Genomic DNA, 13,973 nt, shown 5'->3' on the forward strand with positions numbered 1-13,973 from the left:
TAGTACCCTCTCAGAGGCTGCCATCTTATGCCTTTCCAGGACCCCAGAATGCAGAGTAGAGGCCCTATAATGCCATGCACGATTTTGCGCTCTCATTTGCAGAGTACTCCCAGATACACTTGAATGTAGGAGCTATTGTCTCGATAAGTCGGGGTGAGGCTGCTCCACCAGTTAATGAAATTCAGCAACTTCATCATGACTGCATATGTATGAGATTGATTATTTTGCTTCATATATGAATGTTTCAGGGCAATATTCAAGGCACATATTAATGCATGTATATTTACAAGGAGACTGTGATTTACAAAAGGTAAATTGTGTAGAAGTGCGCATGCCTGGTTTTGCAAATTTTTTGCAGCATACACATTTTCCCCATTTTTTTGCAGTGTGTATACTTTAACACTCAAGTCCATACAAAGTGTTATAAATGAGTCTCCAGGTCTCCATTCCATTCCCATGTGCTCAGGAAAATACATATACAGTGTGTATGGTTTAAATATTGTCCAAAAGATGGACAATATGATGGGTGGAGGGTAGTTTCTAGTTATTTACAAATCTGAATAGTATAACTTATCCGAGCATGCATAAAAGTCACACTATCATTAATAATATCAAATACAAATGTATTTATGTTTAAAATAAAATGCAATAAGTGCAAAAACAACAAACAGTGCACATTCACATATGATGGCTAAATAAAAACAGTAAACAATTTTAGTTATTTGTTTATCCATTACTTTCTGAGAAAAAAAAAATTATCCTTAAAATAAATATCCACCTATCAACTGCCTAATCAAAATCAGAATCCGACTCCCTTGAAACCCTATCTGAACAGGATTAAAGCACAAGTTTATCCCAGGGCAAACCATTTCATAAATGGACCAATTTGCAGTAGCCAAAAACATTTGTTTAGGAAGTGGAAGAAAACAAGATCACCCTGACTAAAAACCTCATTGACAAAATCTGAACCTTCAAACTCCACACAATGAGAGAGTGGGCAGGGATTTCAACTTATTCTCCTGCAACTATGAAATGATTTGCAAAGATGATAAATAAGAAAAAAAAAAAAAACAGTTTTACTTACTCCTAACTCAGAGGAAGACAGAAAGCATCCATCTAGCTTGAACTGCAAAAAAGAGACAAATGAATGTATGGCAAATTTGTACATATACTGATTTCTGGGTTAATTATTTCTCACAGATTAATTCTTTAAATGTAAAAGATTACTATTACTTTATATTCTGTGAAATGACATTTAGTTACTAAACTGCCTAATTGACTAAAATACTAAAAATATCAACACATGGACCAAATACATAAATAATTAGAAGGCTGATTTACCACAAATGTGAAATCCCATTCCCCACCCAAACCCCATTGACTTGATGATTTATTAGATTCATGCAGATGTCTTCATAATAAAAAACATAAATTAATAACACAAAACTAAGAGGGAACAAAAAGCAGATCACTGGTGTGTGAAAGAACATAAAGTTAACAAATAAAACACAATTGTCCAGGTGTCTGGGGTTTAGATCACACATCCACAGTCAGACATTATTGCCAAACAAACAGAAATGGCAGCAACATTGCTAGATGGAATAAACATGAAAGAAATCATAGGACTATACAAACACCATCTACATTAAAAATACATTTTCCAAAAAAAAAGAACTTAAAGAAAACACTCACCTTAAGGAAAGTTGCTTTGGAGGAAAGGTGAGAAATGGTTGCACACCGATGATTCCAATGGAAAAACAATGGATTGCCATCAAGACTGAGCTAGAATGTTAAAGAAAACATGGCAGTGTTAGTTGCCTTTTCAGTGTAAGCTAAACTGAGAAACTGAGAAGTAAAATGTTCTTTTAAATCAGTGAATTAGCTAAAAAAAATAAACATGCAATTTTATATTTAGATGTGCAGTTCATACAAGATGTAATGAGCTATAGGTGGTAGAGAGGATCAATAGTAAAATCTAAAAGACCTTTGGCCCGACAACCTTTGTGAAACATCAACTACTAAATATCGTGTGGTATCTTCAAGACCTTTGTTACTGTTTACATAAAATATATCCTTTATTCCTCAACAGCATTAAATTACTTTTTTTGCTTTATTGTTTTTTTAACATACTTGCCATTTTTAAAGATGGGTTATATAGTCCATACATTGACTGAACCCACTTAATGTAATTTTAAAGTCACAAAGAACTAGAGTCTAATTTGTAGCTCTAGGATGGAACAAAACCTGGCTAGAAGGGCATCATGCTGCCCCCTGATTGATTACTTGATCAAATTATTTGACATTCAAAATAAAAGAAATAAATAAAACATTTAAAAAGGATGCTGAAAATATATTTTTTTCAACTTCAAAAACTGAATTGTTTGGTCTCCTTAGCAGCTTACTTGGAGCAGGAAAAGCATTTACAACTAATGTTAACTGCAAGGATTAATATAAATATCCATACAATTTTCTCTAATTATAAAAGAAGGCAGATTTTCTTAAAATCTATTTGCTTTAGAATCAATTGATAGTCAACAGGTTTCAAATATAAAAGTAAATAAGAAAATTATATAGAACAGTACAATGTTTTACTGTTTATGGCATGAACAGCACAACATTTCAACAAGATTTTATTTATTTTTTCTCCAGTCGTCTGGAGTTTTTTTGTTTTTTCTGTCCCCCTGGCCATTGAACCTTACTCTTATTCGATGTTAATTAATGTTGATTTATTTTGTTTTATAATTGTGTCTTTCATTTTTCTATTCTTTAATATATAAAGCACTTTGAGCTACTGTTTGTATGAAAATGCGCTATATAAATAAATGTTGTTGTTGTTGTTGTAGCAGAGTACAGTCAGCTGGGTCCTGGGCTCAACTGATCCCTTGAGCACCTTTATGTATTCTTTAGGTTTTCTCCAGAAAGTCCAATCTCCTACACACCCCAAATATATGCTGATGAGTTTATGGACTACCATAAATTTGCTAGCTGTTGTCAGTTGGGATTAAATTGTGTGCACAAGTGTGTTCAAGAATGTTTGGTGAAATTCCACCAAAAAAAGAAGGAACAGAAACTGCATACTTTGCTGCCTTTATAAATGCCAATAACTGTGCTGTACCAATATTAGGGACGAATTTGTGTTACCATTTTGCCGTAATACAGATGATAGATGTTACAATTCAGATCCAAACTAAAAAACACAAACTTATTTTACTCAGTTTGGAAAAATGCACATTTTAATTATGACACAGTTATTATCCTTTATTTCTGACTTTTTCCTTTTATTTTTCAGAATGTGATTAAGTTTTACTTTCAACGTAAACTATAACACTGAGATTCTGATTATATTGTACAACTGTGGGGCCATTCATGTGGAAACAGGACGCAAAAATGGCGACGATACTTTTTTCCTTACTGATAAAGAACAAAAAGAAATTTGTACTGCTTGTGGCATAATTAAATAAAACACATTCTTTTCTGGATTAAGTAGATACTCTTACCCAAAATGATTAAATTAACTGGGAAATAAAGTGCCAGTGGCAACTTTTAAACACAATTTTATTATTCAACAATGGCTATTTTTATACAGCACTATTTTCTTATTGAAAAGTTTAACCATATATTTAACGACTAGGAAAGGCACAGCCCCAAATTTAAAAAAATATATATACAGTGCATCTGGAAAGTATTCACAGCGCATCACTTTTTCCACATTTTGTCATGCGCATCACTTTTTCCACATTTTGTCATGTTACAGCCTTATTCCAAAATGGATTAAACTCATTTTTTTCCTGAGAATTCTACACACAACACCCCATAATGACGTGAAAAAAGTTTACTTGAGGTTTTTGCAAATTTATTAAAAATAAAAAAAAACTGAGAAATCACGTGTACATAAGTATTCACAGCCTTTGCTCAATACTTTGTCAATACACCTTTGGCAGCAATTCCAGCCTCAAGTCTTTTTGAATATGATGCCACAAGCTTGGCACACCTATCCTTGGCCAGTTTCGCCCATTCCTCTTTGCAGCACCTCTCAAGCTCCATCAGGTTGGATGGGAAGCATCGGTGCACATCCATTTTAAGATCTCTCCAGAGATGTTCAATCGGATTCAAGTCTGGGCTCTGGCTGGGCCACTCAAGGAAATTCACAGAGTTGTCCTGAAGCCACTCCTTTGATATCTTGGCTGTGTGCTTAGGGTTGTTGTCCTGCTGAAAGACGAACCGTCGCCCCAGTCTAAGGTCAAGAGCGCTCTGGAGCAGGTTTTCATCCAGGATGTCTCTGTACAATGTTGTAGTCATCTTTCCCTTTATCCTGACTAGTCTCCCAGTTCCTGCCACTGAAAAACATCCCCACAGCATGATGCTGCCACCACCATGCTTCACTGTAGGGATGGTATTGGCCTGGTGATGAGCGGTGCCTGGTTTCCTCCAAACGTGACGCCTGGCATTCACACCAAAGAGTTCAATGTTTGTCTTATCAGACCAGAGAATTTTGTTTCTCATTTATTGAGAGTCCTTCAGGTGCCTTTTGGCAAACTCCAGGCGGGCTGCCATGTGCCTTTTACTAAGGAGTGGCTTCCGTCTGGCCACTCTACCATATAGGCCTGATTGGTGTATTGCTGCAGAGATGGTTGTCCTTCTGGAAGGTTCTCCTCTCTCCACAGAGGACCTCTGGAGCTCTGACAGAGTGACCATCAGGTTCTTGGTCACCTCCCTGACTAAGGCCCTTCTCCCCTGATCGCTCAGTTTAAACGGCCGGCCAGCTCTAGGAAGAGTCCTGGTGGTTTTGAACTTCTTCCACTTATGGATGATGGAGGCCACTGTGCTCATTGGGACCTTCAAAGCAGCAGAAATTTTTCTGTAACCTTCCCCACATCTGTGCCTCGAGACAATCCTGTCCCGGAGGTCTACAGACAATTCCTTTGACTTCATGCTTGGTTTGTGCTCTGACATGAACTGTCAACCGTGGGACCTTATATAGACAGGTGTGTGCCTTTCCAAATCATGTCCAATCAACTGAATTTACCACACGTGGACTTCAATGAAGCTGCATAAACATCTCAGGGATGATCAGGGGAAACAGGATGCACCTGAGCTCAATTTTGAGCTTCTTGGCAAGGGCTGTGAATACTTACATACATGTGATTTCTCAGTTTTTTTATTTTTAATTAATATGCAAAAACCTCAAGTAAACTTTTTTCATGATGTCATTATGGGGTGTTGTGTGTAGAATTCTGAGGAATAAAATGAATTTAATCCATTTTGGAATAAGGCTGTAACATAACAAAATGTGGAAAAAGTGATGCGCTGTGAATACTTTCCGGATGCACTGTAATTATTTCTCTAAAATTTAGAAAAAAGTTTTTTTTTCTACTACATTACAAAACTTTCAGTCAGGATAGACTGACATTCTTTTTTAGATTCCATTTCTACCTTCCTTTTTCTAGATACACACCAGTTAACAACTGCACCTACTATATTTCCCACCTGAGAATTCTCTCTCATACTGTATTTTATGCAAGTCACCTAATTAAATTTTCAATGGGTTGCATTTGAGAGAACTTGTCATACATTTGACCTTGCATTAAAAGTAGCTTAAATATTTTTCCTTAATGCAAAAAAAAAAAAATAAAACACCACACTATAGGCTTCCCTGGGTAGAAAAGTACAATAGTCAACAATGGCAAGTTCAGACATCAGGTAACAAGCCAGAACAACCCTAGACATCTCCATTTATCTATTTTAAACACCATGGCTTACTTCTTAATTACCATAAGACTGTGCATAGATGTTTTAAAAATATCTCAATTTTGGTTTCATGATGCAATACACATATATTATATTATGAAATTTGTCATTTTTAAATACCATATAAACAAACTTGGAAGCACTTTTGAGGAGTTCGTTTCTCCCCCATACTATGCGCTTCTTCAATTCCATTCGGGGGGGGTTAACATTATACAAAGTTATTGTCTATTATACCTGTACTTTTATCACTCTTTAATTTAATATTGTTCTTTATGTATGCTGATGCTGGAGTATGTGAATTTCCCCTTGGGATTAATAAAGTATCTATCTATCTATTGCTTTCATTACAAGCAGTAAATATTATGTAATGTTTGTGTCACTTCTGTAACTATATCATTTGTTCAATATGAAAAGTGGTTGATGATGATGTAAAGTCTGAAATCAAGTACAGATTATGAGTTACAGAGAGCTACAGTTAAAGCCAAGGTAAATGAAATTGACTCATTTACTAGTTCTTAAATCAAATAAATTTAATGTTGGTCTTTCTTGTCAATAGCAAAAGGGGAATTCACTAATTCAATACCTGTTATTAAATTGCGCAATAATAAATTTTCTGCATTTTCTAGACGGATATGTGTTTCACGAGGCATTACAATTAACAAGTTGAATGTTCCTAATGTTTCACAGCACCATGCTACATAAATAGATTATCCTCATCGACAGAAATACTTTCAATGACATATGTCACTGAAAGTATTAGTGCCAAGTGTGTGTTAGAGTTGTATGTAGCCGAGCATAATTATGATGATATAGAAATAACGGAGACCTGGTTAAATACATTTTTTAAAATTTTTTAGGAAGGATAGACAGAACTGAAAAGGAGGTGGGGTTGCTGTTTATGCCAAACAGAATTTAAATGTAAGTCCTCTTCAGTTTGATGATGAGCCCATAAGATGACTACCCATCTTAGTGAGGATATGTGGCTTCGCCTGGAAAATATTAGGGAAAGAGGTCTTATTTTAGGAGTGTGTTATAGACCACCCAATTCACACAGGAATTTCAAACAAACACCTTTTTAGCAATATCAAAAAGGCAAGTTTACAATGAGATATTATAGTCATTGGGGACTTAAATTATCCAAATATTAACTGGGATAACATTGCAGATGGAGAAGCAAGAGCAGGAGTTTTTAGAAGTAATCAGCGACTGTTTTTAACACATATGTAAAAGCACCAGCATGGGGTGAAGCTTGTCTGGATTTAGTATTATGTAATAATCAAGACAGAATTGAGGGTGTAGAAGTGATTGAACCACTAGGGCCAAGTGACTATAATATAATACAACTCTCACTATTTTGTAAGAGTGCAGATGCAAAGACTAAAATTGTTAAGCTGAACTTTGGTTGGGCAAATTTTGACCAAATGCGACAATGTCCAAGTAGGATAGATTGAGATAAGAGAGACAGTCAAGGAACAGTGGAACATGTTTAAAAATGTTTTACATGTAATGCAGGACAGACATATACCTAAAATTGGAATAAATAGGACATTTTTAAAAACTCCATAGCGGATTAATAAAGATTTAAAAAAGAAGCTGCAAAGGAAAAAACTGCTTTATAAGGCATATATGACTAGTGACTGCAAAGTGAATCGTGGAGTGTATGAGAACATGAGAGCAACCATTATGAATAATATCAGGGAGGCTAAAAGCCATTTGGAGATGAATATAGTAGATAAGGCAAATGAAGACCCTAAGAGAGTTAGTAGTAAAAAAACAGTCAGTCAAGGAGGAGGTCAAGTGCATCAGAAATAGTAAAGGGGAATTAAAAGATAAAGACAATGAAATAGCGGATGCCCCGAACTTACATTTTTCTGAAGTGTTCACAAGTGAGCAAGTCCTTTTACCAGCCCAACAGAACATTCTAATTTTTAATTATATAAAATGTACATGTACTGTACAGTCAAACTGTATTACATTTATGTTGTCATCCATTCAATGTCCAGTCAGAAATATCAGATGCTGTATACATTTAATGTTCATTATCATGCCAAAAAAATTACAATGTAGGTATGTTATTCATTTTCATACACCTCTGATGGGTTGTTATTGGTCCAAAAAAGTTATAAAATTCATTTGTTATAAATATGCCATCAACAAAAAAAAAAACAAAAAAAAAAAACACTTTTAAATAAAGTTCAAGTTGCTAAAAAAAGTAATAGGTTAAATATCACCTACTGTGTTAAGAGAGTGCAGCTGGGACAATGGGACAAGCTTGGAATGATCTATCAGAATGTTGTATGACAGGTCAAGATGACGTAAAGATGACAAGTGCTCCACACCTACAACAATGCAACCACAAATATTAGGAGTACACTAAAGAAATGGTCTTAAACACAAAAATCAAATGCAACCAATGAACAATTGTTAGTGAAATTAACGGTGATATTACTAATAAATGACAATATTGTTACATAGGATACATGATATTTTGTTTTAAGCAATAGCACAGTACATTAGGGCATCAACGAATGACCATTTTGCTAAATGATTAATTGGTTTGTTACTAATTAGATTAACCCGGAGCTTTAAAAAATGCCATCTCTGTACAAGTGTTTAATTCAAAAGGAGAAAATATTTTATTCTTTGAACAATGCTGTCCTTCATAATAAAAGTATACTCTATTTGCCAAAAATTGTGAATAGAAACAAGTCTTGTTACTAATTGTATGTTCCAGTTTAATGATTTAAAAGACTGAAACAATTGTTAAGATTTGACAAAAGTTGTCTAAAGTAACGTTCAATTTTAACTATTAGATGGCAGCAATAATTGCAAAACCAACTGTGTCTTGCTCACTTTAAGCCTCCATTTTCCTTTTAGTGCAGCATAAAAAAAAAATAAATTTAAAAATCAGCCATCATTATTATTACAAGAATTATTCTGCGAAAGAAGTTTTGCATACTGTTAATGACTCCGATTTTGCACTGTGAGAAATTTGACCAGAAGAAATGCAAATAGTGCTGCAAGTGTTTCTGAATTATTCCCAAACACAAGAGGGAGAGAGATGTCACCATTAGTCTGATGCGTTTTCTTTTTAGGTGCTCCCACATCACAGTTGTGCTCTCATGGCATGCAAGCTCATTTTTACATATCTTGTAAGACATGGACTTTTTAATCAGATGTAAAGATAAAATGACTCCATACTTTTGAATTCTTTAGTTTTCAACACTCCACCATATCTTAAAATGTGATTAATGATACTCTTGGTCAAGGAAGTGTCATAAGTAATACACAACTAATCAGTAAAAGGCAGCAACTAATCAGTAAAATCATTTGTTGGCATCTATTTTTACCACCAGTTATTTTAGATGACATCGACTAGTTAATTATAGTATTACCAGTAACGGCTCACTGCATGATAACGTGCAGTGAATACACTTGATTTGAACATTCATAGTTTTCATCCTCTATCTCTGTACGTTTAGCATTCGTTTGCTCAGAGGTTGATGTGCCTGCTGCTTCCTGAGCAGCTTTTCTCCACTCTAGCGGCTCACTTCTTCTCTTCTTTTGTCGGCATCTTTTCACATTAAAACTGATTAAGTCCGTGTTTGTGTTGCGATTGTGTTGAGAAAATGTGTCCAAATTGCTCTCTTATAGTATGTTTTCCTACTTTTTCACTTAAGCTGGCACTTAAGTCTTCAATAGGCCTCAAGAATGTGAGCTGATTCTACAATAAAATCAAATAAAAATAAGGAAAAACCCGGAACGTCAATCATCACCCTGAAAGCGGATAGCAGACATCATGTAGTATATGTGTACCAAATTTCACGTCAATAATTCAAACAGTTTGTGAGCTACAGGTGATTCAAAATCCTGGACAGACAAACGGACAGTCACGGTAGTGTATTATAAGAAGATTATTAGTTATTATTATAGATGAAATTTATTTGCTCCATAAGTACAGTACACTATTGAAGACAGCTATAAAATAAATAGGAATGTTGCCATTTTATTTTGTATATATATCTATACTAATAAAAGGCAAAGCCCTCACTGACTCATCACTAATTCTCCAACTTCCCGTGTAGGTAGAAGGCTGAAATTTGGCACTCATTCCATACAGCTTACTTACAGAAGTTGGGTAGTTTTCATTTCGAAATTCTACGCGTAATGGTCATAACTGGAAGGTATTTTTCTCCATTTACTGTAATGGAGTTGAGCTCGAAAGCCGTAGGGGGTGGAGTTTCGTGTGACATCATCACGCCTTCCACGTAATCACGTAAACTGACTGTCAACGCAGTGCGTAGAAAACCAGGAAGACCTCCAAAAAGCGCTGAAGAAAACATGCATTATATAATTGAGAAGGCAGCGAAACAATAAGAAGCGACCGAGTGACATATACTACCATATTCATGAGTGCTGCTACTTCGGAAAGAAAGCAAGGTGTAAACCTAAACTTTAAATTAAGTTCATAGACAGGCTGCCGCTGGCGTTTCTCATGACCATGGGTAATGCAGGATACAAGTTTAATGAGAGGACGCAGGATATAAACGAGAGTTTTGATCACTTTGTAACTAAGTTAAAATTGCAGGTGAAGGGGTGTGCTTATGCAAATTCAGAGAGACTGTGTTTGTGGGGGATTGACACTTAAGGCGGGTGGGGGAGTCACGTCATCATCTCCTCCCATTTACCTCATTTCGGTCTGAGCTGAGCTCATGGCTAACACCGTCTTTGAAGCAACTTCGTCACACTGCCACCAAATACTCCCAGAAAAATCCACAAGTTAATACACACGCGGTCTCTAGAGTTTCTCCACACTGAATCCTCCAGGCACTACTTACAAAAGGTTACATTGACAATCGTGTTACGTTATTTTTAAAATCTTTCCTTTTCTTAGCACAAGCACAGCTGAGAAGCTTCGATGCATGTGCTCCATAATGCGTTAAAAAATAATGCATTTAATCACACTTTGCATTACAAGCAAAGGGAACTTTTGTCAATGCATGATTTCCTGGTACACCGATTACATTGATCAGCGCATCCCGATTCATTTTACCCTCACACCACCTTGGTTTGAGAAGAAGTCTGAAAAAAATATGAGGTTAACACAGAAAACAGATCACCAATTCAAGCTTTATGAATAATCGATTAAGCCATCAATAATTGTTTTGGTAAAGCCATACTCGGTGTAATCCTCCTTCCATTTAATAATTTTTCCGCCATTAGCCATGATTTTTCATTACTTCTTTAACACACTACTTCTCTGCTGCGAGGCGCGGGTATTTTGATATCTATATCTATATCTATATATTTATAGATAGATATCTATATATATCTATCTATATATATCTATATCTATCTATATATATCTAGATATCTATCTATATCTATAAGAATAACCTCCAAAGAGCGCGGAGACTTTTGATATCGTGAACGTGTCTGCAAAAACTGGGGTCTCCTGCCCAGCAAAAGTCGAGCAGCCGGCGCGCGCGCATAGCTGTGCCGGCCTTTGAGACGCTGACTGCGCTTCTTCCTTAAGTCAAAGTGAGCACTTTAAATTTTTTTTCATCCTCCCCCTGAGCTATAGCCCAGACAAGTGCAAACACGGGACCCCTTTTCTACACCGCGGCAAAGTAATATTAAGGCTATTCGAACTTTCTTTTGCACGTATGCAATTATAAGGTTGTCAGCTCGGATTATGAAGACACGCACAGGAGTGGAGGACTGACAGTGCCATCACAGCCGATTAATGGCAGGGACGTCTCACCAGTCTACACAAGACCCACCACGACTGTCCCCAAAAGGCGATCATATCGTCAGCAAACACATCTCTCTATACTATATAAAAGAAAAAGGCAACTTTCCTTTTTTTACACCTTTTTTCCTTTTATCCCAAACCAAAGCCTCTCTCTCTCTTAACACTGCAGAGGACACAAAACTAATTTTCTTTAATTGCTGGTAATGCCGGTAAGGCACATTACCAGAGACAGAAATTTGAACGTTCACATACAAAATGTAATTTCTATACCACAGCCGTCGTGTAGCGCTTTCAAAGGGATCTACTACCGAGATGATCCATATACATTTTAGCTGCTGTTAGTACTACTTACCTGTTGTGTTACACAGTCTTTAAAATGTAGTTTACCCGCAACCACTCCAGTACTCAATTCAGCACTCATTCAGTGCTCAATGTACCTGTACTTCTTAAAACGTTAATGTTTTATTGTTTTATAACTTAGACTATATTTATTATTTTTCCCTTGCACTCAGTGACCAAAGCTATACACACACATATAGACACATACATATATATATATACCTGTGTGTATGCATATGTATGTATGTATGTATGTATGTGTGTATATATATATATGTGTGTATATATATATATGTGTGTATATATATATATATGTGTGTATATATATATGTGTGTATATACATATATATACATATATATATACATATATATATACATATATATATATATATATATATATATATATATATATATATATATATATATATATATATATATGAGAACAACACCATATCAATGACAAAACAATTACATTAACAATCATGTTACGTTATTTTTAAAATTTTTCTTTTCATACCTTCTTTAACTACTTCTCCGCTGCAAAGCGCGGGTATTCTGCTAGTGTATGTATATGTATATGTATATGTATATGTATATATATATATATATATATATATATATATATATATATATATATATATATATATATATATATATATATATATATATATATATATAAAAAGAGATCAATGTCTAAAATTGCTACATATTGGAGAACCCAAATCACAAGAAAATATTTAAAACAGTGCATCATTAAGTTAAAATATTTCTCAGTTAACAGCATTATCCTAAGTCATATTTTAATGACTATTTAATTGCTTGCTAAACCAAACATTATAAAATTTAATTCAATTAACATTTTTTTAAGTTAGTTTTAATGTGGTAAGTTGAAAAGATTGTAAAAGGCTTTTTTTATGTGTATGGGGAAATTTGCCACACTGGTTAAATTAGGATGTCTCACTGATCCAGAATCCCAAGTTAAACTCCTTTTTTCCTTTGGGTACTCCAGTTTTTCTCCCACATCACTTAAGATGAGTTGGTTAGGTGGACAGGCTATTCTAATTTGTTCCAGTGTATTATTTTTAGATTTCATATGTGTTATTCATTAGTGGCCTTAGCTGAAAGTAAACTACACCTTCCCAGCATTACTACAGTAGCATTTTAGCGATTTTTCTCATAACTTCTTACCATTGATGCTCTCCAATTCATTGTTCCTGAGGATAAGGCTTACTAGCTTAGTTCGACAGCTTAGACTCAGCACCGGCATGGTTTGTAGAAAGTTGTACCCCAAATTCAAGTGCTCCAATTCACTGAGAGGCTAAAAAAAAGAGAAAAATAAATAAAGCTGTGACTACAAGCAGAATAGAGCAGATAGGTCTTTGATCAGCAAAGAATTCTAGTGTATCGGTAGTATTATTAGCATTGTCATGTGTACAAAGTGTACTGCAGTGACATTCTTATTCAAATGTTCAAAAAACACATTTTGTATCAAGGAACAGATATAAGCTATTCTTAAGAAGAACAGACTACAACATAAATTCCACTGCTTTTCAGAACAAGCAATGCAAATGAAAGTGACCACTTGATATGGTACAATTAAGGTTGTTTGTCTTGGCAGAAATATATTTATTTTACTTGCTTTTGTTTATAAACAATTTTGAATATATCTATTAATTCTGTTTGTTTTGCTTTGCCTTTATGCATTTGTAAATTTATGATTTTCTTTACTTTTGTGTTTCTGTGTAATGTTTATGTTCTGCACGGTTTCCTGCATGTAGAACCTAGAAGGAGGTGGGGCCAGCTGGATCAGGCACTTTCTCTTTTCATTGTGTCACCAAAGCCAAACTGACCAATCACACTTGCTCAGAGGGACTGGACACCCGGACCATAGTATTTTATAATATGATAAATTACGTTTTTGCATGCATGAAAATATTAACTAATAAATAGATAAATATTAACTGCCTTGTAAGTGGCAGTTTCTACAAAAACTACTAAAAATATTATTTTCACTGTTTGTATGCCGTTAGCCATTTGGTTTGCAAGACCGCAGCAGATTAGGCACATACATGGCTGAGGAAAAAGAAAAGGAATTTCTGGACAAAGGAATCACAAGCTATATATAAGACAC

At 35.0% G+C, this 13,973-nt stretch overlaps 1 protein-coding gene across 6 annotated transcripts in view; it reads right to left on the bottom strand.

Moving 5' to 3' along the window:
• LOC120531198 (serine/threonine kinase 11 interacting protein) overlaps positions 1–13,973 on the bottom strand; it is a 136,995-nt gene that overhangs the window by 70,068 nt on the left and 52,954 nt on the right. For all 6 annotated transcript variants that reach the window (XM_039756387.1, XM_039756384.1, XM_039756388.1 and 3 more), the window contains exons 8-11: positions 13,031–13,160; positions 7,984–8,087; positions 1,693–1,782; positions 1,085–1,126 (exon numbers count right to left, since the gene is read on the bottom strand). In XM_039756387.1, the coding sequence (XP_039612321.1) occupies positions 1,085–1,126; positions 1,693–1,782; positions 7,984–8,087; positions 13,031–13,160 (366 nt within the window). The remainder of the gene's footprint in view (positions 1–1,084; positions 1,127–1,692; positions 1,783–7,983; positions 8,088–13,030; positions 13,161–13,973) is intronic.

This window comes from Polypterus senegalus, chromosome 6 (genome assembly GCF_016835505.1).
Source record: "Polypterus senegalus isolate Bchr_013 chromosome 6, ASM1683550v1, whole genome shotgun sequence".
Taxonomy (NCBI): Eukaryota; Metazoa; Chordata; class Cladistia; order Polypteriformes; family Polypteridae; genus Polypterus; species Polypterus senegalus.